Consider the following 24,980-nt stretch of genomic DNA (forward strand, 5'->3'; position numbering starts at 1 on the left):
TCAAGGGAGGAGGAGAGCCAGCCTCTTACTTGGGTGTCAGCCTCGGACGGGTCAGCCGCAAGGCTCGGGGTAGAAGAGTCCAGAGCTATAGCCCAGTCCCCCGTAGAGAGTTTGGCCCACGATCTGTCTTTGGTGAAGATGGTGGCTTTATGGGGTTTCTTGATGGCCCCAGGGATGTGGAAAGTGATTACAAAATGGTCCGTCCATGGAAGTGGTTGGGAGTTGGTAAATTGGAGGGAAGGGATGTTCGAAAACACTGGGTCGAGAAGGTGTCCTTTAACATGTGTTGGACCGGTATTGGCAAGGAGAAGGCCATGGGAAGCCAGGTCGCAGATAAGATCGGCAGCGCCTGTGTCCAACGGGTCGTCAAAGTGAATGTTGAGGTCACCTGTTATGAGGAAGTTTGATGACAAGTGGGCTGAAGAGGAGACAATTTCCAAGAGGGATGCTGCAAAGGGGGTGAAGTGGCCGGGAGGCCGGTATACCAGAAGGCCTGAGAGGGAGCTGGTCGGAGTGAGCTGAAAAGTGAAGAGACAGCTCTCTGATTCCGGGGTTGCCATTGTGTTAATTCGGCCGGCGAGGTGGTCCCTGAAAATGATGGCAATTCCACCTCCTCTACCCAAAGGGCGTGGTTGGGACAAGATGAGGAAACCGGGGGGGAGAGCCAATACCATATCGGAATTGGAATGCACAGTGATCCAAGTTTCTGTCAAGAAGAGTATGTCCAGGTTTAGATCAACAATCAGATGATTAATATGCAGGGCATGCTTCGGGAGCGATCTGCAGTTGATTGTCGCCATATTGAGGACCGACGGTGGGACCGGGGATTTAGGGAGGTGTAGCTTCGTCGGTTTGCAAAAGATACAGCTGACGTAGGGAGTGTTAGGATCTTGCTGGGCGTGGCATGCGCTGGATTTCCTGGGTCTGAGGCTAAGTAGCTCCTTGCGAGAGTAGCTCAGCTTTGTAGTTGGGGGGACAGGCATAGAGTCTGGCCCTAGGCCCGGTCGTGCGCGGACGGGCGCAGACGGGCTTGCCTTAGGCGCGCCTTCGGCGCGCAGACGGCGCTCCCGCTGCGCTCGTCCGCTGCGCGTCCTGTGGTTGCACATCTTTATGGGTAGGAAAGGGGGCGGGTGGGCGTGGCCTCAATGTGGGCGTGGCCTCACTTCCTCGCCGACAATGGCGGTGAAATGTTATTTTAAAATTGATCGGTGCAGCGAAAGGGTCGCTGTTCAGGCGAGTCTCAAGCCCGCTGAAGGAGGTAACAGCCGGGTGAGTGCCCAATTAAAAGTACAAGAGAAAAGGGTGACAACAAGTGAAATACAGTTTTTTTTAAAAAAGTGGACGTCTCCCGGCTTCCGCCTCAGGAGATTTTAGCAGTTCTGATCGGTTGGCGCTGATGACAGCGCTTTAGTACTGTGGCGGGTGGGCGTGGCCTCAATGTGGGCGTGGCCTCACTTCCTCGCCGACAATGGCGGTGAAATGTTATTTTAAAGTTGATCGGTGCAGCGAAGGAGTCGCTGTTCAGGCGAGTCTCAAGCCCACTGAAGGAGGTAACAGCCGGGTGAGTGCACAATTAAAAGTACAAGAGAAAAGGGTGACAACAAGTGAAATACAGTTTTTTTTTAAAAAGTGGACGTCTCCCGGCTTCCGCCTCAGGAGATTTTAGCAGTTCTGATCGGTTGGCGCTGATGACAGCACTTTAGTACTGTGGCGGGTGGGCGTGGACTCAATGTGGGCGTGGCCTCACTTCCTCGCCGACAATGGCGGTGAAATGTTATTTTAAAGTTGATCGGTGCAGCGAAGGAGTCGCTGTTCAGGCGAGTCTCAAGCCCGCTGAAGGAGGTAACAGCCGGGTGAGTGCCCAATTAAAAGTACAAGAGAAAAGGGTGACAACAAGTGAAATACAGTTTTTTTTAAAAAAGTGGACGTCTCCCGGCTTCCGCCTCAGGAGATTTTAGCAGTTCTGATCGGTTGGCGCTGATGACAGCGCTTTAGTACTGTGGCGGGTGGGCGTGGCCTCAATGTGGGCGTGGCCTCACTTCCTCGCCGACAATGGCGGTGAAATGTTATTTTAAAATTGATCGGTGCAGCGAAGGAGTCGCTGTTCAGGCGAGTCTCAAGCCCGCTGAAGGAGGTAACAGCCGGGTGAGTGCCCAATTAAAAGTACAAGAGAAAAGGGTGACAACAAGTGAAATACAGTTTTTTTTAAAAAAGTGGACGTCTCCCGGCTTCCGCCTCAGGAGATTTTAGCAGTTCTGATCGGTTGGCGCTGATGACAGCGCTTTAGTACTGTGGCGGGTGGGCGTGGCCTCAATGTGGGCGTGGCCTCACTTCCTCGCCGACAATGGCGGTGAAATGTTATTTTAAAGTTGATCGGTGCAGCGAAGGAGTCGCTGTTCAGGCGAGTCTCAAGCCCGCTGAAGGAGGTAACAGCCGGGTGAGTGCCCAATTAAAAGTACAAGAGAAAAGGGTGACAACAAGTGAAATACAGTTTTTTTTAAAAAAGTGGACGTCTCCCGGCTTCCGCCTCAGGAGATTTTAGCAGTTCTGATCGGTTGGCGCTGATGACAGCGCTTTAGTACTGTGGCGGGTGGGCGTGGCCTCAATGTGGGCGTGGCCTCACTTCCTCGCCGACAATGGCTGTGAAATGTTATTTTAAAATTGATCGGTGCAGCGAAGGAGTCGCTGTTCAGGCGAGTCTCAAGCCCGCTGAAGGAGGTAACAGCCGGGTGAGTGCCCAATTAAAAGTACAAGAGAAAAGGGTGACAACAAGTGAAATACAGTTTTTTTTAAAAAAGTGGACGTCTCCCGGCTTCCGCCTCAGGAGATTTAAGCAGTTCTGATCGGTTGGCGCTGATGACAGCGCTTTAGTACTGTGGCGGGTGGGCGTGGCCTCAATGTGGGCGTGGCCTCACTTCCTCGCCGACAATGGCGGTGAAATGTTATTTTAAAGTTGATCGGTGCAGCGAAGGAGTCGCTGTTCAGGCGAGTCTCAAGCCCGCTGAAGGAGGTAACAGCCGGGTCAGTGCCCAATTAAAAGTACAAGAGAAAAGGGTGACAACAAGTGAAATACAGTTTTTTTTAAAAAAGTGGACGTCTCCCGGCTTCCGCCTCAGGAGATTTTAGCAGTTCTGATCGGTTGGCGCTGATGACAGCGCTTTAGCACTGTGGCGGGTGGGCGTGGCCTCAATGTGGGCGTGGCCTCACTTCCTCGCCGACAATGGCGGTGAAATGTTATTTTAAAATTGATCGGTGCAGCGAAGGAGTCGCTGTTCAGGCGAGTCTCAAGCCCGCTGAAGGAGGTAACAGCCGGGTGAGTGCCCAATTAAAAGTACAAGAGAAAAGGGTGACAACAAGTGAAATACAGTTTTTTTTTAAAAAGTGGACGTCTCCCGGCTTCCGCCTCAGGAGATTTTAGCAGTTCTGATCGGTTGGCGCTGATGACAGCGCTTTAGTACTGTGGCGGGTGGGCGTGGCCTCAATGTGGGCGTGGCCTCACTTCCTCGCCGACAATGGCGGTGAAATGTTTTTTTAAAGTTGATCGGTGCAGCGAAGGAGTCGCTGTTCAGGCGAGTCTCAAGCCCGCTGAAGGAGGTAACAGCCGGGTGAGTGCCCAATTAAAAGTATAAGAGAAAAGGGTGACAACAAGTGAAATACAGTTTTTTTTAAAAAAGTGGACGTCTCCCGGCTTCCGCCTCAGGAGATTTTAGCAGTTCTGATCGGTTGGCGCTGATGACAGCGCTTTAGTACTGTGGCGGGTGGGCGTGGCCTCAATGTGGGCGTGGCCTCACTTCCTCGCCGACAATGGCGGTGAAATGTTATTTTAAAGTTGATCGGTGCAGCGAAGGAGTCGCTGTTCAGGCGAGTCTCAAGCCCGCTGAAGGAGGTAACAGCCGGGTGAGTGCCCAATTAAAAGTACAAGAGAAAAGGGTGACAACAAGTGAAATACAGTTTTTGTTTAAAAAGTGGACGTCTCCCGGCTTCCGCCTCAGGAGATTTTAGCAGTTCTGATCGGTTGGCGCTGATGACAGCGCTTTAGTACTGTGGCGGGTGGGCGTGGCCTCAATGTGGGCGTGGCCTCACTTCCTCGCCGACAATGGCGGTGAAATGTTTTTTTAAAGTTGATCGGTGCAGCGAAGGAGTCGCTGTTCAGGCGAGTCTCAAGCCCGCTGAAGGAGGTAACAGCCGGGTGAGTGCCCAATTAAAAGTACAAGAGAAAAGGGTGACAACAAGTGAAATACAGTTTTTTTTTAAAAAGTGGACGTCTCCCGGCTTCCGCCTCAGGAGATTTTAGCAGTTCTGATCGGTTGGCGCTGATGACAGCGCTTTAGTACTGTGGCGGGTGGGTGTGGCCTCAATGTGGGCGTGGCCTCACTTCCTCGCCGACAATGGCGGTGAAATGTTTTTTTAAAGTTGATTGGTGCAGCGAAGGAGTCGCTGTTCAGGCGAGTCTCAAGCCCGCTGAAGGAGGTAACAGCCGGGTGAGTGCCCAATTTTAGCGAAACTAGCAACACCAGGGCCAGGGGGGTGCTCAATAATAAACATGAGAACAGAATCTTGAGATGTAGTGTATTCCCAGTCCGAAATTCTCTCGTACTTCTTGAGATACTATACTATATTGTATCGCACTCAATTAGAGGCTGGGGGGCCAGACATAGAGGACTATCTAATGGGGACCCAACTACCGCAGTTGGAGGAAGAAGATGCCGAGAAATTAGGGCAGAAAATTCAGTTAGGAGAGGTGAGAGGAGCGATCAAGCAGATGGCCAAGAATAAGACACCAGGGGTAGATGGGTTCCCTATAGAATTTTATGTTAAGTACATGGACGTTCTAGCGCCCCGTTTGGTGGAGGTGTATAATGAAGCGGCGGAACAGGGCCATCTACCGCAGTGCATGAGGGAGGCACTGGTGATTCCCCTGTTAAAGCCTTGAAGGGATGGTAGTGACGTAACCTCTTATAGGCCATTATCAATGCTGACGGTGGACTATAAAATCCTGAGCAAAATATTGGCAACAAGGTTGCTACCCCACATGACTGCATTGGTACATACGGACCAAGCGGGGTTTATTCCGACTAGGAATACGTCGGGTAATGTTCGACGGCTAATGCAAATATTGGAAAGTGATCTAGCTGCTGATATGCTACCGGCTGTGTTGTGGGTGCACATAGGGAAGGCATTTGACAGCCTGGAATGGAGCTACCTAGATAGAGTGCTGGAGAGATTTGGTCTTGGGGAACGATTTAGGAGATGGACGAAGATCCTGTATTCTTTAGCGACGGCCAAGGTAAGAATGGGTAATGTCATATCCTCGCAATACCCGGTCCAGAGAGGCACAAGGCAAGGCTGTTCGCTCTCGCCCTTGCTGTTCGCATTGGCGATCGAACCTCTGGCGGCCCAAGCTAGAACGGGAAGGGCCTATAATGGCCTTGTGTGCAGCGGAGGTCCACATCATATTGCATTGTATGCGGATCACCTGCTCCTGTTCCTGGAAGACGCGACAGTGGCACTACAAGGAGCGGTTGCCCTGCTCACGGAATTTGGAGCTCTCTCTGGACTTAGGGTTAATTGGGGAAAGACTTGTGCTTTCCCTTTGAAGGCATACATGGAGCAGCCGGCGTTACCATCTGGACTGATATGGGAGCGATCATGCTTCACCTACCTGGGAGTCCGAATATATCATGACACGGACGCCATGCTGGACGGGAATCTGGGGCGCTGTATAAGGGCTCTGAGAGGCTGTATGACATTTTGGGCTACGCTCCCCTTGTCAGTGATGGGGAGAGTGGCTCTGCTGAAAATGGTGGCCCTACCCCGATTACTCTACTATTTCCGTACGCTACCATTGTGGCTACCCCCGAGATTCTTTCACGAGCTACGTACGCTCACAATAGACTTCATTTGGGGACATGGGAGGAGACGAGTGGCGCTAGATACGCTGTTGAGGCCGAAATTAGACGGAGGATTGGCTGTCCCTAACTTTGAATTCTACTATTTAGCAGCACAGCTACAGGTCCTCACGCAGAATGTTGCAAATGAGTTCAGGGGCCCGGAACAGAACCGAGAGCAGGGAATCCAGAGGCATGTACTCTCCTATATTGTCATGCACAAAAACTAGAATTAAAGGAGTTGACAGCAGAAGAAAGAACCCTGAGATTGTGCTGGAATAAAAGTCAGCGTAGAGCAGGGGTCATTCACCCATATGCGCCCGAAATACCACTGGGTATGCTGACGGCCTTGCCGCACGGGGGGACTGGTCTCGGTTGTTGGAATGGGAAGACCTGGGGCTCCAAGTAATAGGGGACCTGTATGCTGAGGGTGAATTGTTGCCTTTCCGAGCAGTACAATAACAGTATGGTCTTCCTGATGGGCATTTCCTACTTCACATGACTGTTACTTCGGCGATTAAGAAGCATTGGAAATCAGGGCAATTGGAACCCAAAACAACGATGGCTTGCCAGTACGTGGTGATGGCAGCGGGCACTTTCAAGGCGATAACTTGCGTACAGTCTCAAATGTTGCAAGAAGGATTAGAACCACTTACAGCACTCCAGCAGAAATGGGAGGAGAAGGTGAGGAAACCTATAACAGATGTGACGTGGGGACAGATCCTGAGGAGGACATGGAAGGGGAGCAGGAATGCTCGCTTCCAACAAGTGCACTTTTTTGTGCTTCATAGGGCCTACCTTACCCCGGGAAAAATAAAGAAGTATTTCCAGGTCCAAGATGCAGCCTGCCCTCGATGCCGGATGCTTGATGTAGAGCTCGAACACATGTTATGGGATTGCCCTAAGTTGGGACTCTACTGGGCTGAGGTAGGAGAGCTCTTAAACGAGACCACGGACAGGCAGATAGAATATGACATGGCGACTTGTCTGCTGCTGTGGTTTCCTCACACAAAAAATACTAAGATCACCAGCAAGTTTATTGACTTGGGCCTTATGCTGGCCCAGAGGGAGATAACCCGGCACTGGAAGTCGAAGGAGGGCCCCTCGAGTAAAAGATGTTCGAGTGAAATGTGCAAATGGGCCAGTAGCGAAGGCACTATTAGACGCAGGCAAGCTACCCGCACAGCTAATGAGAAGAGCTTAGAAATGGCGAGGGCATGGGAAGACCTAACGCAAACGTTCAATAACAGTTTAGAGACTGAAGAAGGCTAGACGAGAAGGGTGGTGAAAAGATGTTCCTATAGATACACAAGATAGCGAATCAGGTCACAATGGTCTCTTCCCATGGGTAGATATTCATTACGAGCCAGGCCAACACCAGTTGAGGTTGATGGGGGAGAGGGAGGGGAGGGTGGGGAACCCCATGTTGTTGTAAGGGGTTGATATCGGTAGTAGAATGGAGTAAGCCGGTGCTCTGAGTAGTGTGGTCAGGATGCGTGGGATAAAATGAGTGCCTGCGGGGCATAACCCCAAGAGTGACTGCACCAAGGGACGAGTTGGCTGATGGAGTGTCAATAGGACCATAAGAGGAGCATAAGCTAGGATTACCTATTTGGCTTCAGGCATAGACCATTCAACCGTAAGGAGTGAGGAAAGGGAAAGAGAGGTTAGGGATAAAAAAGCAGATATATATTCTCCTGACGCGGGGCGTGCCCTGGCCTTACTAAACCACTATCGGAACAACACTAGCTAAATGACGCCGCCTAGCCCCCGGGATGTGGGCATACTGGCTGTGTAAGAGAACTGATTGACGATTTTAGGTGAAATCTGGAGGGAGCGGGCGCACCGATGTATACAACTGTATGTCTTATTTTTGTTTTGTAAATCTGCAATAAAAATTATTTAAATAAATAAATAAATAAATAAGATCTGCATAGAAGGGGCTCAAGTTATAGTTAGTGCTACTAACTATAACGGGTGAATTTCAGCGTTTTATTTTACTTCAGAACGTTAATGTTATCACTAACATGTTCACCTAACTATAATGTTACTTTAACTTTGTTTTTTTCAGTGAATGTAATACATATCAAGTGTTCTTTGACTTCACCCAGTGGATTATTTCTTTCTAACCTCTTGCTATTGTCTGTTTGTTGTTATCATTCCACATCCACTGGGATGCATGCCTTGCATTGTAATTCAAGAGGGGCTATTTTACATCTGAAGAGTACATTTTATCAACACACTTTAGCTTCTTATTCTGATAGTTAATTTGTGTACAGATATAATTACTTTTAGTTTTGTTTTTTTCTGTGGTGCAGGCTTTTTATTGTTTTAGTCACTACTCAATATGCAAAACAGAGCTATTACCTTTTCCAGTGCTTGTTATAATTTGATAACCTCTGGCCTATTATTTCCAGGGACCGCCCGTGGCATCGTCATCCAGACCGGTGATCGCACTGTAATGGGCCGTATTGCCACCTTGGCTTCTGGGCTGGAAGGAGGCCGCACCCCCATTGCCATCGAGATTGCGCACTTTATCCACCTCATCACTGGAGTGGCTATCTTTCTGGGTGTCAGCTTCTTCATTCTCTCCCTCATCCTGGGGTACACCTGGCTGGAAGGTGTTATCTTCCTCATCGGCATCATTGTGGCCAATGTACCAGAGGGGCTCCTGGCAACTGTCACAGTAAGCAATCTGAGTGTTTGGGCTGTGACCTTAGTCCAGGCCGCGCCACTGAGTCTTGTGAATTGAAGTCTTCAATGTTATAGGGTAGAAGTAAATATTTGCTTTTTGAACAAAGCATGCTATAAGGCATATGGGGCCTGATGGATCAAAGGGTTTTACATATTCTGTCTATTAGGGAATGTCAGTACAGAAGAGCTTTGATGTATGGGCTTCATCTTCTTCTATACCTAATGGTCATATCTCTATACCAGGAATGTGTTATGACATGTAACTCATCTTTAGTTATCTCTATAATGTGATTCATTTATTTATTTTAGAGTTTAGCTTGTGAAGCATAGATGTCACCTTACAGGCATGTTCAAGCCTTTCATTTCAACTACAGGCGTTTGCAGGATCATCAGCAACTTTTTTTTTCTTTGTGCAATGTGCGGTTTGTTGTAACTGAGTCCCATTGCATAATTTCTCCTGTGACACCCTCCAGGTCATTCTGAACCAGGCTTCTCCAACGAGTAGCTCGTGAGCTACTAGTAGCTCTTCAGCTACCTAAAAGTAGCTCTCCTGTGTGCATTGTTCAGTCCAGTTTATTAAATTGTAGACTTTTGCTCGGCTGAATTAATATATTTATACTAAAATCTAAATATGTTCACCTGAGAAAAAAAGTGTGTAGTTTTCAGAACTTTTAAGCATGTTTGGAGATAAATGGCTGATCTTCCAAAATATAAGTGAGGCCGGTATTTAATTGATAAATCATGTAGCTCTCAGGGAAACATATTACGAATGTTATTACCTTGGTGACAGGGGTTGCAGCTATGGCTGCTATGCTATGTATTACCCATGTAAAGTCATTCCAAATTGACCAAACCTTTTTATCCAGTATTGGATTTTTCATAGATTCACATGCTTGAATCATTCCCCGTCGTCGAAGTGGGACTTTCACGGTATTAAAATAAAGTAGTATGTAATTGCATCATAGGCTATAACAGTAATTGGAGGTTAGTTTAGTAGCCTATGTCTTTTTTAAAAATAAAGAAGAACCAAGCTTGAACTTTGACCAATCAGGCTACAGCACTCTCTAGGACCTTCCCACCAGAGTCTGTTTTCAACCACACGTCATGGAAAGGAAGTTTCCCTGTGCCCTGCTCAGTTTTTCTTCACTTAGCTGTTTGGAAATTACAGAATGTCTGATTCTTCTGAAAAGGTGCCCTTCAGATCATGCAAATCCTGTGGGAAGAAAAGATTATTTGTGGACGACACTTAAAGAATGCCTTTACTGCCTTCATCCTCATCATTCTGTGAAGGATTGTAGAGTGTGTTGCACTTTTTCTACATAGACACTGCAAGACAGAGAGGCGAGACTCATATTTATTATGACTCCAGAAGTCAAAGACTGTCCCTTCTGGTAAGGACAGCAACTCTTCTACAAAACATCAAAAGAGGAACAATTACATGACATGCTGAGGGCAGCAGAAAGGTTCAAAAGACTTCACATAAGGGGTCTTTTAAAATCATTGGAAAAAAAGGAGAAAACTCATTAAATCTATTCAAAAGCAGTTTCGTCAGCGCCTACAGGTCCTGTTGCCAAGTCTTCAAAGAGCTCACAGACTTCTTCAGAGCAATCAAAGTCAAAATCTAAGGCCCAGAAGGTGCCATTGGCGAACATCTCCTTGGCTTCATCTCCGTTGTCAACGAGCAATACGTCATCCATAATTACTTAATATCTTCGCCATGATCGGCACCTACAAATATTTCTTCAGCCGTTACAGCATCCATTCTATCAATTGTTATCTCCTTGCTGACGCCTCCAAAGTTGTGTCCACCGTCGACGATCAAGGCATAGACGTTAGCGTTACTTCGGCTTCACCTTCAACAAAGTTGTTGTCTTCGGACAGACCGTCATCAATGAAGCCATCATAGACAAAAGCGTCAACGAAGCCATCGACGCTGGCTGCCTTTTCGACGAAGCTGTTTACACCAGCGGCGAGGGAACCTTCATCACTGATGTCGTTCACAGGAATGCAAGCTTCAACAACCATTCTGAAGCATCATAACACGTCCCTCACCAAAGTGTATCCTTTTCCTCTGCGCCATCGCCATTTGCTAGATGAGTTGGTTGACTCAGAAGAGAAGGGGCCTTTTTGGGGCTGTGCATAGCCCATCGGAATTGATACTAAAATATCAGGACGAAGATGAAGTTGATGAATCTTGGAACACTATTATAATGTTAGACCACTATTCCTACTTCCCTGAACATCCGCCTCCTCCAGAAACAAGTACAAATGCCTGATTCTTTGGTTCAGGTCTTTCTGGCAATGCTGCAGGACTATCGCAAAAGGTTTCTCGATCTTGCATATGATGCACAAACTCCTCCATCGCACCTACACCATCTATTCCCCTTAGATCTCCTCCAACACCAAGGATGACACCTGCCTCTAACATTCCTCTGCCACCCAGAGATGATCCATCTTCATCCTCCTCTGACGATGTCAGGAAGAGGGGGAGGTACATGGCACCCATCCACCTCACAATGAGTCGGATGATTATGTAATACCTACACCATCACCACTACCTTCACACCCCACAGATTCCCCTGCTGAGTACATTAGGGGTTCCTAGAGTTTAATGGAAGGAGCTACCATTTGATTTAAGCTTCCTATGTCAAGAAAGCAATTCAATTGCTTCTTTTATGATTTTAAGGAGAAAATACGCAAGTCAGTTAGACCCATCCCCATAGTGGATCACATTTGGAATGAAGGCCTCAAGTTTATGAGAACCCCAGCAACTGTAGCAGCTGCAGTGCCACGTATTGATATAAAAACGACGACTTTCCTGTTTGTTTCATAGGGCACCCCAAGCCCGATTCGGTGGTCTTGCCAGCAGCACAGCGCTGATCCAAAAAAAATCCTGCTGCACCAAAATCTGCACCGACCCAAACTTCCTGCCACACCAGTACCTGTCCATCCTGATAAGGATGGCAGAAGACTTGACAACATCGGGAAATGGTTCTTCACAATGTCTACCCTGTATATTTGTGCAGTTAATTCATTAGATATACTAGTGTAGTGTAGGTCCTCTATTCCCAATAGAATCTGCGCATTGGAATGAACAAATTCTTAGCCTAATAGGGATACTTTCCCCTGCTAGGTTGTTAAGACTGCTTTTGTTACTCATCTCATTCCTATCGTAAAGCGCTCTGTTATCCCTTGGGATCTTGTTCGCGCTATATAAAACTTTATAAATAAATAATATATCCTATAGATTTTACGTAGGACTTAGGTCAATAGGTCTCTATCGAATATACTAAACTTAATTGTGTGTGTGCCAGATAACTCTGAGGTCACTAGAAACTTTCTTGAATTCACAAGAAGGGATTTGTTTCTGTCAACCGCATAAACAACTTTGTTTCCCAAGAATACGAATATACCTCTCAGAGTCGTGGAAACAATAGATAACTAGTTCACTCAGTCAATCGTGCATGCTTAGTTTCTACAGAGTTGCAGAGAAATAGTGAGACAGGCATTTTCAATGAAAGGGTTTTTTGAACAGTCTTCTTTCTCATGCAAGAGAAGTGAACTGCTACAATCGTTAGGCAGACTGCATATAATGCCTACAGCGTAAACAGTAATATGAAATAATACTGTAAGAGCATTGTATGGTTTCTAAGCCATATAAAAATACATACATAAATGACATAGACTAAAATACTCAACTGGTGCTTCTAAAATACGCCTACTCCAATGTACCTAACCTAAGTCTAGTAAGAGGGAAGAAGTAAGTATTGTTTTAGCATAGGTTTAGTTCTTGCTAAGAATCTGCCAAAGGTTTCTCTGGGTTCTAATCAGCTCCATACCTTAGAATGAAGGAGGGCTGGTATCTCTGTCTCTAGAACTCGATTTCCCAACACCCCGCAAGGGGAGCCGGAAACACTGGAGCTGGATTCTCAGCAGGAGAAAATCAGCTTCCTGATCAGTGCATCAGCTGGAGAGTGGGCTTCTTCGACACTTGCTGTAGCAAGCTGCGTCGGGCAAGTATGTCTTCAAACTGCTCTGAACCACCGTATCTTGCTATAGCAAGTGAAGGTATATTTATACCATGAAGGTGTTTAGGAATGCCATAGTTTGATGTAAAGTCGGGCATATGAACATCTTAAATGAACCCCTGGGGAATAGTTGTTCATTGTAAAGTAACTGAGGGCCTGATTCACAGAATGAACTTAAGACTCAATCCTTAACTTACTACTATTTTGGTATTCACAGTATGCACTTACTACTTTTGGCATTCACAGAATTAACTTACTACTTTTGGTATTCGCAGAAGTTAGGAGTTTGTCTTAAGTTTGTCTTAAGACAAACTTAAGACAGACTTAAGTTAGGATTTTGTCTTAAGTCTGTCTTAAGTTTGTCTTAAGACAAACTGAAGACAAAATCCTCACTTCTGTGAATACCAAAAGTAGTAAGTTAATTCTGTGAATGCCCCAAGTAGTAAGTGCATTCTGTGAATACCAAAATAGTAGTAAGTTTAGGATTGAGTCTTAAGTTCATTCTGTGATTCGGGCCCTTAGTTCTTGGAGAAATCAATATTCAAGCAAGGGGAAGTTTCCTAGCGGCTTAAGCTGGTTTTCCAAGAAATCGTTGTGACGTTTGGTGAACGGGTGGAAGTAGCCATGCCTGTATTTAGGCTATGCCTAAATAAGGACTGGATTTCAATGCCTATATAAGGGCAACGTGAATTGTACCTATATAAGGGCATAAATCGGGAAAATTCAATCGGAGCCTAAAATGCCACACAACACCCACTCCACTTTCTTATGTACGACATTACTAAGTTCTAAACATGTTAAACATATATAAACATGATGTGTTAAAAACCCACCCAAAATACATAAAAATGCATTGATACTGTTTTTTTACGTTTAAAGAGCTTTATTAAAGAGGATATACAATGTAAAACATCAGTACATAAGAAGAAGTCATCAAAAAGAGTTAAGAATTAAAAAAATGTGTAACAATTGGAAAAACAACCCCAATAGGGGTAAATGAGCTTTACTAAGGGAAAAAGCTTTTAAGTAGATTCTGTGTAGAGGGAGAAGAAAGAGGGGGGGGAGAAAGGAGAAGAGAAAGGAAAAGAAAAGAAGGAAAAGAAGAGGAAAGAAGAGAAGACAAAGGGAGCAACCAAGAAAGAAAGGTCAATACTTAAAGGTAATGTAAATGCAAATAATTCTATCAAAACAGAAAACATTACAGGTGCAATATAAACTCTATAAATGTAAAAACGGCAAGGTACAATAAAAAAATAAGAGGTTGAGAGAAAGACATTATGTGACACCTCTGGAAAGAAAGTCAGTTAATGGCATCCATACCAAATCTCTCTTAATTAATAAAGGAGTCGTGGTGGCAAAGGCACGATCAAGTATATGATGACATAATAAATTCCACCAATTGGTACTGGTTTTACACAAAAAGAGCTTATGTGCTGTACGCATTTAAAGCAATGTTTCATTCAAAGCATATAGTTTGACATTTGAAAATGCTAACCGAATGAATCATGAAAAAACATATTTATGAAATGGCTCTTAAATACAGAAGAGAAAGTCGAGACCATTTCATGAAAGATTATACAAACTGTTTGAACGTTGACAAGGTCAAATATAGTCACTGGAAGTTTTCAAAGAATTCTAGTTCTCTATGAATAGTTCTGTTGTATTTCTATCTAGGACCCTAATTCGATATTCCCGATTCATGCCCTTGTGTGGTTATAATAAATAGTATCCTCATAAAGGCATCAGAATCAGATCCATATTTAGTAAATAGCCCATGCAGTCCAAAGCACGGCAAAGCTACTTCCTTAGATTCCTAGAGAGCACAACGAGTTCTTTCGACACACCAAACCCTCAGTAACCTGGGAATTCCCCATGTACCTTGTTTTGATTTGTCATTGAACTCCTGCGAGCACTAAAGGAACAGTCGGTTCTTAGTGACATCTTTTATTGACGTCTTATGTCCAACCTTACGTTAAACCCGGCACCTTTCAGGTATAAATATACCAACGTTGCCTTAAGCAAACACACGGTGGTGTGGAGCAGAGCGATTATCTACTTATCCGGAGCCCAGCTGAAGCGAGAGCCGAAGGAAACCGCCCCTCCCCTTTTGACGCGCTGAAGAAGCTGCCTTTTCTCATGCAGAGAAAATACAGCTCCAGGGTTCCCAAGTTGCCCTTACGGGTTGCTGGGAGATCGAGTCCTGAAACGCGAGATACAAGACCTCCTTCATTCTAGAACCAAGGTACGGAACTGATTAGAACCTTAGAGAGAATTCTTGATTCCTATACTTGGCAAAAAACCCAACTTAACTTAACAACTGTAACTTACTTACTCCTTCCCACGTATTAGGCTTAGGTCAGGTACACTGGGGTAGGCGTATCTTAGAAGCACCAGTTGAGTTTGTTAGTCAATGTTTTTATGTATGTATATATTTTATCCGTTTTAAAGTATCATATGGCTAAGAAACCATATCAATGATTTTACAGTATTATTTCATAATACTACTTTTACTGTACGCACTTTACTTTATGATAAGTATTGCAATTATGGCAATTGATTTCTTTTGAATGAGAAAGAAGACTGCTCAATAAAATAACACCTTTTTATTGAAAAAACGCCCGTCTCTCTATTTCTCTGCACTCTGGTGAAACTAAAGCATGCACGATTGACTGAGTGAAATAGCTGCCTATTGTTTTTACACGACTCTAGAGATACACTCTTTATTCTGAGGGAGCAAAGTTGTCATGTTTATGCGGTTGTCAGAAACTGAATCCCTTCTTGTCTAATCAGGGAAGTTTACTCCTCCCTGTTCATTCAAGAAAGTTTCTAGTGACCTCTGAGCTAGCTGGCAAACCTAAATTAAGTTTAACATAGTCAGTAGAGACCTAGATGACCTCAGTCCTTCGTCTATACTGCTGTTTATGTTATTCCAATGCGCAGAGCCTATTGGGAAAATAGGAACTACACTACATGGCGCCCAACGTTTGGTAAGGCGATAATCTAACACAAGACACTAGAGTAACTCAGTCGTGCTTTTCACACAGACCCCTTTTTCCCGTAAAAACTCCAATAGACGTCTGGAGTGGATGAAAGGTTAATATCCGCCAGAACTTAGTAGGATGAGAATCCTATGTATTAGTTTTTGGTTTAGTCAACGTTGAAAGATACAGTGTTCCAAAATATTGTGCACCTAATCTTTGTTTTCTTGAAACTTGATCTGCAGCAAAACGTTCTGTCACTAAAATGGGAGAAAGTGAGACGAAAGGGAGCAAGCTAGAATAGCAGCTCAACTCATAGCGGACAACGCACTTGTCCAAGGAAACGACCCGGATGCAATACTCATCCCGGTCTATATAAGGAAAACCATAACTATAAAACTTACAGAAAATGGATAAACAGCAAGAGGTGGTTCAGTCGTATTTGTGGTAGAGGCACATGAGTTTCGGCAGACAGAAGTATTCTATACCTGGATTAACTTTCCAGTAGCACATCCTGTAACACATGAGTTCCACTACTACAAAATAGCTGAAGCTCCAGAGGAATACTCTCCCTTCGAGGAAATTGAAATTCCACTAACATATCAAGAGCACCTGCTCTTATTTAAAGGCGCCCTAAAACATCAAAATCACATCACCAGGCTCGGTCCACTAGGTAGACCAGGAGCCACGTGGCCGGTTCTAGCCAGCTACACGACACACCCAGACATTGAAACAATGTCTAGCGAAGAACTGCTAGTTAAAATAAAAGAACTAACAAAAGCATACAGAGAATTAGTTCAATTGGCAAGGAACGATATAAAGTACCTCCAGAAATTGAAGGGAACAGATATAACAGAGCAACCATTTGAGCTTGCTAAAATCATAGAACAATCCTATGAAGAATTAGGAAGAGATAGTTTGGGTGGGAAACCGGTAAAACCCCAACTAATTGAAAATCCTGAAAAGACCTATATAAAAAATAATCTAAGTACTCCAAAAAAGAGCTGGGATGGGAATAAGCAATCCACTCCCAGGGAAAAACAATTCCAGTCCAGAGGAAGGTCTCCCCAACGGAGGAATAAATCACCGATTGGAAGAGACAAATCTCCCCAAAGGGAACCCTCTGAAAAAAGATATAATCTTAGAGATAGGGATAAAATAAGGAAACCTGACAGATATCAAAACATTGATACACGTCCCTCTAGATCCTTCTCAATCAATCCTTCTCGATCTTCTTCACTTAAATCGGAAAGAAGAGGACGGTCAGAACACAAGGAAGAGCACGTCAAGTCCAAAGACAAAGAACCTGCTCATCAAAGTAATAAAACACAATTTCCCAGAAAGAAGGTAGCAAGTATTAAAATTAAACATGCCGAGGATTCTGAGGACACAACTGAAAAACGGAGAGTGGGCCCAGACAATGCTAGACAGCGCAGCAGAAGTGACCATAGCTCGCAAGATCCTGATGAATCTTCTGGAGACAGTGGACACGAATGAATACATTCAGGTGGAAACTGCAGATACACGAGTTAGTGTGCCCCATAAACTATATGAAATTACATTACGTATAGAGGGAGATAAAAACTAGGAAAATAAAAGGTCTCTTTTGGGAGAAACTTTCTAAAGGCTATGACATCCTGTTAGCTGAAAAAGACTGGCCACCAGAGTTTGTCAGGGAGTGCCCTCATGGCGAAGAAATGATTATGCCTGCCTTCTCAAATCAAATCTTCATAAAAAATACACATTTGCAAGAAAATGGGCAGTGGCCCAAGTCCCTGCATTATACAAAAATCATGTAGGATGGGATGAGGACTCTCCTCCCCACAAAATCCAGTTAAAAAATCAACCGACTGCACAAAGGCAGTACCCAGTTAAACAGGAAGCTAAAAAGCAAGTCAGGGAGACCTTAGATCAAATTGAATATCAAGGGGTGATTGAAACATGCACCTCACAAATGAACAATCCTTTGTTTCCTGTCTCCAAGTCAGACGATTCATATTGTCTAGTTTTGAACTACAGACATTTAAACTCCTGCTGCAGAACTTTTGCAGTACAAAACTCACATAGTGCAGCACTAATGAACAACATTGTGCGCAAAAAAATATAAAATGACATTAGATATCTCTTATGGATTCTTCTGTCAAAACATTGCACCTGAAAGCAGGTATTTGATCGCTTTCTCAATAATGGGGTTGCAAAAACAATTTTGCCGACTCCCACAGGGATTCAAGAATAGCCCAGGATTATTCTCAGCAAGGGTAACAGAGTTACTACAAATATATGACGATGAGGCATTATCATATGTCGATGATATCTATCTAACAGACGATGACCTGGAGACTCACTTAAAAAGAGTGAACACCATAATTCTGGGGTTCGCATCAGAGGGTTACAAATTCAACTTTAAAAAGTCAAGAATTGCCCATCCAACAGTCCTATTTTTAGGATATGAATTATCAAGTGAAGGTAAAAGCCTGGCAGACAACTTCTTAGAGAAGTGTGCAGCACCAAAAACGCTGAAAAATTTACAATCAATACTTGGCTTCCTGAATTTCGGTAGAACATACATTCTAAATTATGCAGAGAGGGTTAAACCTCTCTATGAATTAATAAAACCTGATTTCAAACCAATACATTGGACTCAAAAACACACAGAAAGTTTGAGATCACTGCAAACAGACATGTTAACTAAAACAAAATTGCAAACTCGCGACAACGTACGCAACCTTGTAATCCGAGTCATCCCAGGAAGATGCGGATTCACATTCCTGACCTCTAATGAGGGAGAAACGGTACCTATAGCTTATAAATCACACTTGTACACACAAGCTGAAATGAAATTCAGTTCTACAGAAAAAATTCTGACAGTGGTTCAAACTGCTGTAGCAAAAGAAAGAGCTCAGGCACAAGGTAAACTAATAATAATCGTTACACCAGTACCTGCCCTAGAAGCAGTAACTAGGGCAAGCATTCCGAATGCTAAAGCTCTACATCCAAGATGGATACAATGGGTTAATTCTCTTGCTGCAACAGACGTAGTATACAAATTTGATCCTAACTTAAAGACACAAGAATTTCTCCAATATGAATACGAATGTCCTCTGCCGACCGAAATCCTGCCTCTAGAACATTACGGCTGTATAATATATACAGACGGATCAGCACAACCCGCGGTCGGGGGTAAACAAGCATATAGTGCTGCGTGCGCGATTGTTAAAGGTCATTGGCACGAAGGAAAATTTAGACCACTGGTCACTAAAACTCAATCTCTAGGAGATTGTACAGCTCAGCGAGCTGAACTTCTGGCATTTAAGATGGCGCTTGAAAATACCGATCACGAATTCCCCACACTAATAGTGTGTGATTCATATTACTGCGTTCAGTCTTATAATGAATACTTGCAGAACTGGGTTCAAAACTGCTTCAAAGATGCAAGAGGTGGCACAATCAAGCATAAAACGCTTTGGGAACAAGTAGTTCTTTAACAAAAAGAACTACAAAAGACTCACATGATACATACACTGAGTCATCAACGTGATGGCGTTCACGTTGCGGGGAATTCATTGGCTGATGAAGCAGCGAAGGCAGCTGTCCAAACGGCTTCCGTAGCTGCTATCACCCGGTCAAAAACAAAAATAGACAGCGATATAATGCAAGCTGTCAGTGCTTCAGTAAAAGATGATAGAAAAACACTCCCGAAAGGCTTTCCAGTAAAGTACTCATACATAACTGATGCGAATAATGTTCCATTTGCTCGAATCCCTGGAGTGGGGGATAGGGCAATTCCAAACATGGAACACAGATTAGGACTTATTTTAGCGGCACACGAAGGGCTAGCTTCTGCACTTGCTGGTATTTCCGACCACAACATCGTTATTAAAACAGAGATATTGGTGGCCGGGCATGAGAAAACAAACTAAGAACTATGTTCTAGAATGTGAAATATGCCAAAGAATGAAAGTATCAACAGTAAAACGACCAGCACAGACGCCCCTTCTAATCTCAGATAAACCATTAGCATGTGTTTACCTGGACCACTGTGGTCCCTTACAAAGGGATGGCAACTATAAATATATCATGGTCGCAGTGGATTCCTGTACGAGATTCATTTGAATGTGGCCCCAGCGCTCGGCTGACGCCAGAACTGTTATAAAAGATTTGCGAATCTTTATCGCCACATACGCAATTGGGATGCTACATTCTGACCAGGGTCCTGCGTTTAGCTCTCGAGCTTACAAAGAGGCCATGACCAGCATGGGCATTGCATTGCGGTACTCTTCTCCCTTCCATCCTGAGGGAAATACGGTAGTGGAAAGAAAAAACTGTGACATAAAGCAATCTATAACAGCGAGGGTATTAGGTTTGGGTGATGGGTGGGTTAAACATTTAATAAGTGTCCAACGTAGTCTTAATAACATGCCAAGAAATTCTCTAGGAGGTATCAGTCCGTACAAACTTTTGTTTGGTACTAGAATGTTTATCCAGGATCTGGATCGTCAGACTTCAGTGGTAGAAGAAAAAACTTTTGATATCAAAGATCGTTTGGCTGTTTTACAGGACTTGAATGAAACAAGAAAGAGTCTAAGTAACATAAAGTTTAAGCCAACAACCACTGAAGAACCACCTGTCCCAGCAAGACCTGTCTGGATTCCGAAGATTGGGGATCTAGTCAGAGAAAAGATTGCGGTAAAGAAGGAATTTGGGAATTCTTACAGTAAAGCAGTACTTGTCTTAGCTGTCAGCGGAACAAGATCAGTAGTACTACTGCCCCTTGCTGGTAAAAAGGAAAACAGAATTGTTTCCATCGATCTGGTGAAACCACAAACATGTGGCCGATAATAAATAGCAGGCCCATTGGACTACCAAGAAGTAGCAGAAGACCAAACTTTGCTACAATCCAAGAGGTTCAAACTGAAAGACTAATCACATTCGATAAACCTGCAGTAAATAAAAAGGGACTATGCAACAAAGCCATGGAACTTGTGCCTCTTGAAACCCAAATTGCAACAATTCGTGATGATACACCAATCTACAACGATGTAGCATCAGAATGTACAAATGTAACAAAAGAAAATGCAAAGACCAATAGAAATCCCGAAGCAATCCCACCAATTGACAGAACTGCATCTGGCTATTTTATCAACTTTGATGACTTTTTCGATGATCCAAGTGAACATGGAGACAAGCCAGCAACAAATACTTTCAAAGAAAAAATGACTGAGGTTTTTCACCAATTAAAAGAAACATATCTGATTTCACTCTTTATTCTGGGGGAGCAAAGTTGTCATGTTTATGCGGTTGTCAGAAACTAATCCCTTCTTATCTAAATCGGGACGGTTAACCCTTTCCTGAACATTCGAGAAAGTTTCTAGTGACCTCTGAGCTAGCTGGCAAAATTAATTAAGTCTAACATAGTCAGTAGAGACCTAGATGACCTCAGTCCTACGTCTACACTGCTGTTTATGTTATTCCAATGTGCAGAGCGTATTGGGAATATAGGAACTACACTACATGGCGCCCAACGTTTGGTAAGGCGATAAAACTAACGCAAGACACTAGAGTAACTCAGTTGTGCTTTTCACACAGACCCCTTTCTCCCGTAACAACTCCAATAGACGTCGGAGTGGGTGAAATGTTAATATCAGCCGGAACTTAGTATGATGAGAATCCTATGTATTCATTCTTGGTTTAGTCAACGTTGAAGGATACAGTGTTCCAAAATATTGTGCACCTAACCAGAGTCCTGCGTTTAGCTCTCGAGCTTACAAAGAGGCCATGACCAGCATGGGCATTGCATTGCGGTACTCTTCTCCCTTCCATCCTGAGGGTAATACGGTAGTGGAAAGAAAAAACTGTGACATAAAGCAATCTATAACAGCGAGGGTGGTGTGGAGTGCAAAAAAACGATGGATTTAGGCCCAGATCCTTGTACTGGGGTGAATGTATGACATTGTTCTACATTCTGTCCATCAACTGTGTTTTTTGCAATTTTCACCCCGAGTGTGCTGGGTATACTCAGACGTGAGTCCCAGGCTCTCCACACCACTGGAATCAAGCTATCCAGGCTGATGGAGGCTGATAGCCAGAAACCGGTCCTTGGATGCTTGATTCCGGTCTGGGAAAGACATGGCTTGGTAGTTCGGACTGGACTGTTCCCATGAGGCACAGGGTCAGAGCTGATTTGCATATAGCCAGTGTCTAACCCAGGGTGGTGTGGAGTGCAAAAAAATGATGGATTTAGGCCCAGATCCTTGTTCTGGGGTGAATGTATGACATTGTTCTACATTCTGTCCATCAACTGTATTTTTTGCAATTTTCACCCCGAGTGTGCTGGGTATACTCAGACGTGAGTCCCAGGCTCTCCACACCACTGGAGTCAAGCTATCCAGGCTGATGAAGGCTGATAGCCAGAAACCGGTCCTTGGATGCTTGATTCCGGTCTGGGAAAGACATGGCTTGGTAGTTCGGACTGGACTGTTCCCATGAGGCACAGGGTCAGAGCTGATTTGCATATAGCCAGTGTCTAACCCAGGGTGGTGTGGAGTGCAAAAAAACGATGGATTTAGGCCCAGATCCTTGTACTGGGGTGAATGTATGACATTGTTCTACATTCTGTCCATCAACTGTGTTTTTTGCAATTTTCACCCCGAGTGTGCTGGGTATACTCAGACGTGAGTCCCAGGCTCTCCACACCACTGGAGTCAAGCTATCCAGGCTGATGGAGGCTGATAGCCAGAAACCGGTCCTTGGATGCTTGATTCCGGTCTGGGAAAGACATGGCTTGGTAGTTCGGACTGGACTGTTCCCATGAGGCACAGGGTCAGAGCTGATTTGCATATAGCCAGTGTCTAACCCAGGGTGGTGTGGAGTGCAAAAAAACGATGGATTTAGGCCCAGATCCTTGTACTGGGGTGAATGTATGACATTGTTCTACATTCTGTCCATCAACTGTGTTTTTTGCAATTTTCACCCCGAGTGTGCTGGGTATACTCAGACGTGAGTCCCAGGCTCTCCACACCACTGGAGTCAAGCTCTCCAGGCTGATGAAGGCTGATAGCCAGAAACCGGTCCTTGGATGCTTGATTCCGGTCTGGGAAAGACATGGCATGGTAGTTCGGACTGGACTGTTCCCATGAGGCACAGGGTCAGAGCTGATTTGCATATAGCCAGTGTCTAACCCAGGGTGGTGTGGAGTGCAAAAAACGATGGATTTAGGCCCAGATCATTGTACTGGGGTGAATGTATGACATTATTCTACATTCTGTCCATCAACTGTGTTTTTTGCAATTTTCACCCCGAGTGTGCTGGGTATACTCAGACGTGAGTCCCAGGCTCTCCACACCACTGGAGTCAAGCTATCCAGGCTGATGAAGGCTGATAGCCAGAAACCGGTCCTTGGATGCTTGATTCCGGTCTGGGAAAGACATGGCTTGGTGGTTTGGACTGGACTGTTCCCATGAGGCACAGGGTCAAAGCTGATTTGCATATAGCCAGTGTCTAACCCAGGGTGGTGTGGAGTGCAAAAAAACGATGGATTTAGGCCCAGATCCTTGTACTGGGGTGAATGTATGACATTGTTCTACATTCTGTCCATCAACTGTGTTTTTTGCAATTTTCACCCTGAGTGTGCTGGGTATACTCAGACGTGAGTCCCAGGCTCTCCACACCACTGGAGTGAAGCTATCCAGGCTGATGGAGGCTGATAGCCAGAAACCGGTCCTTGGATGCTTGATTCCGGTCTGGGAAAGACATAGCTTGGTAGTTCGGACTGGACTGTTCCCATGAGGCACAGGGTCAGAGCTGATTTGCATATAGCCAGTGTCTAACCCAGGGTGGTGTGGAGTGCAAAAAAACGACGGATTTAGGCCCAGATCCTTGTACTGGGGTGAATGTATGACATTGTTCTACATTCTGTCCATCAACTGTGTTTTTTGCAATTTTCACCCCGAGTGTGCTGGGTATACTCAGACGTGAGTCCCAGGCTCTCCACACCACTGGAGTCAAGCTATCCAGGCTGATGAAGGCTGATAGCCATAAACCGGTCCTTGGATGCTTGATTCCGGTCAGGGAAAGACATGGCTTGGTAGTTCGGACTGGACTGTTCCCATGAGGCACAGGGTCAGAGCTGATTTGCATATAGCCCGTGTCTAACCCAGGGTGGTGTGGAGTGCAAAAAACGATGGATTTAGGCCCAGATCCTTGTACTGGGGTGAATGTATGACATTGTTCTACATTCTGTCCATCAACTGTGTTTTTTTGCATTAATATTAATGAGCCTCTCACAATTTACGAGCCCATTTTCAGCAGACCACCGTATCTGGGACTGTTTTTTTAATAATAGCATTTTTGTATTTTAAATGGAGCCCGTTTTCCTTAAAGGAAAAAGAGATGCATTTAAACAAGAAATATTAAACTTTCCAGTTTCATTTTTTAAGGGCAGGCAGTGGTCTCTAGGACCACTGCCTGCTCTTAAAAAGTATTTTACCACATACTCACAAAGGGGTCCCTTGGCGACCCCTTCCCCTTTGCAAGTTGTTTACCACTATTGCGGCCGTAAAACATTAGTACATAGCATGTTGATTCGCAATTAGGAAGGGATGCCCTTTCCTAATTGCGAGAGTTGCAAATGCTATTTTGGGAGTCAGTGACTCGCAAAATAGCATTTGTACATGTTGTTACCCTTTTTTGTTGCTGCAAACGGGAGGATCTCCCGTATGCGTCAGCAAAAAAGGGTCGTACATCTGGCCCAGGGTCTCTAAGGGCTGCAGCATGTATTGTGCCACCCTCAGATACCTCTCACCAAACACATACATGTTGCTGTTGTAGACTGTGTTCTAGTGCATACAAACTAAAGAGTTGACATGGTACACATCACTGTGTGCCATGCCAGGAAATCACTGCCTGTGGCATAGGTAACTCACTCCTCAAGCAGGCCTCACCGCCCTAAGGCAGGGTGCACTATACAACAGGTGAGGGCATAGGTGCATTAGCAGTATATCCTTACAGTGTCTGAGTCCTTTCTCAGACATTGTAATTGCTTTTAAGCCTTATTGAATACGTGGGCTGGGAGTTTGTCATTACGAACTCCACAGCTTCATGATGGCTTTACTGAATGCTGGGAAGTTTGGTATCAAACTGGTCAGCACAATAAACGTACATAGATGCCAGTTTTGGATTTATTGTATAATACACTCAGAGGGCATTTTGGAGTTTACCCCTGAAAACAACCAACTCCCTAATGTGTAGCTGACTGTCTGCCCCAGCCTGCCACTTCCAGGGATGTTTCTGACTCCCTGAGGTGGGAGCCTTGTGCTCTTGTGGGTCAGAAACAAAGCCTGCTCTGGGAGGAGGTGCTTCACACCTACCCCAAGCAGGAACTGCGTTAAGAGCAT

At 44.7% G+C, this 24,980-nt stretch overlaps 1 protein-coding gene across 1 annotated transcript in view; it reads left to right on the top strand.

Moving 5' to 3' along the window:
* Positions 1-24,980, top strand: part of LOC147699077 (sodium/potassium-transporting ATPase subunit alpha-1-like) — a 3,282,495-nt gene that overhangs the window by 1,782,704 nt on the left and 1,474,811 nt on the right. The window contains exon 14 of the mRNA XM_086936300.1: positions 8,306-8,574. Coding sequence (XP_086792426.1) covers positions 8,306-8,574 — 269 coding nt within the window. The remainder of the gene's footprint in view (positions 1-8,305; positions 8,575-24,980) is intronic.

Source organism: Lissotriton vulgaris, chromosome 8, assembly GCF_964263255.1.
Source record: "Lissotriton vulgaris chromosome 8, aLisVul1.2, whole genome shotgun sequence".
NCBI lineage: Eukaryota > Metazoa > Chordata > Amphibia > Caudata > Salamandridae > Lissotriton > Lissotriton vulgaris.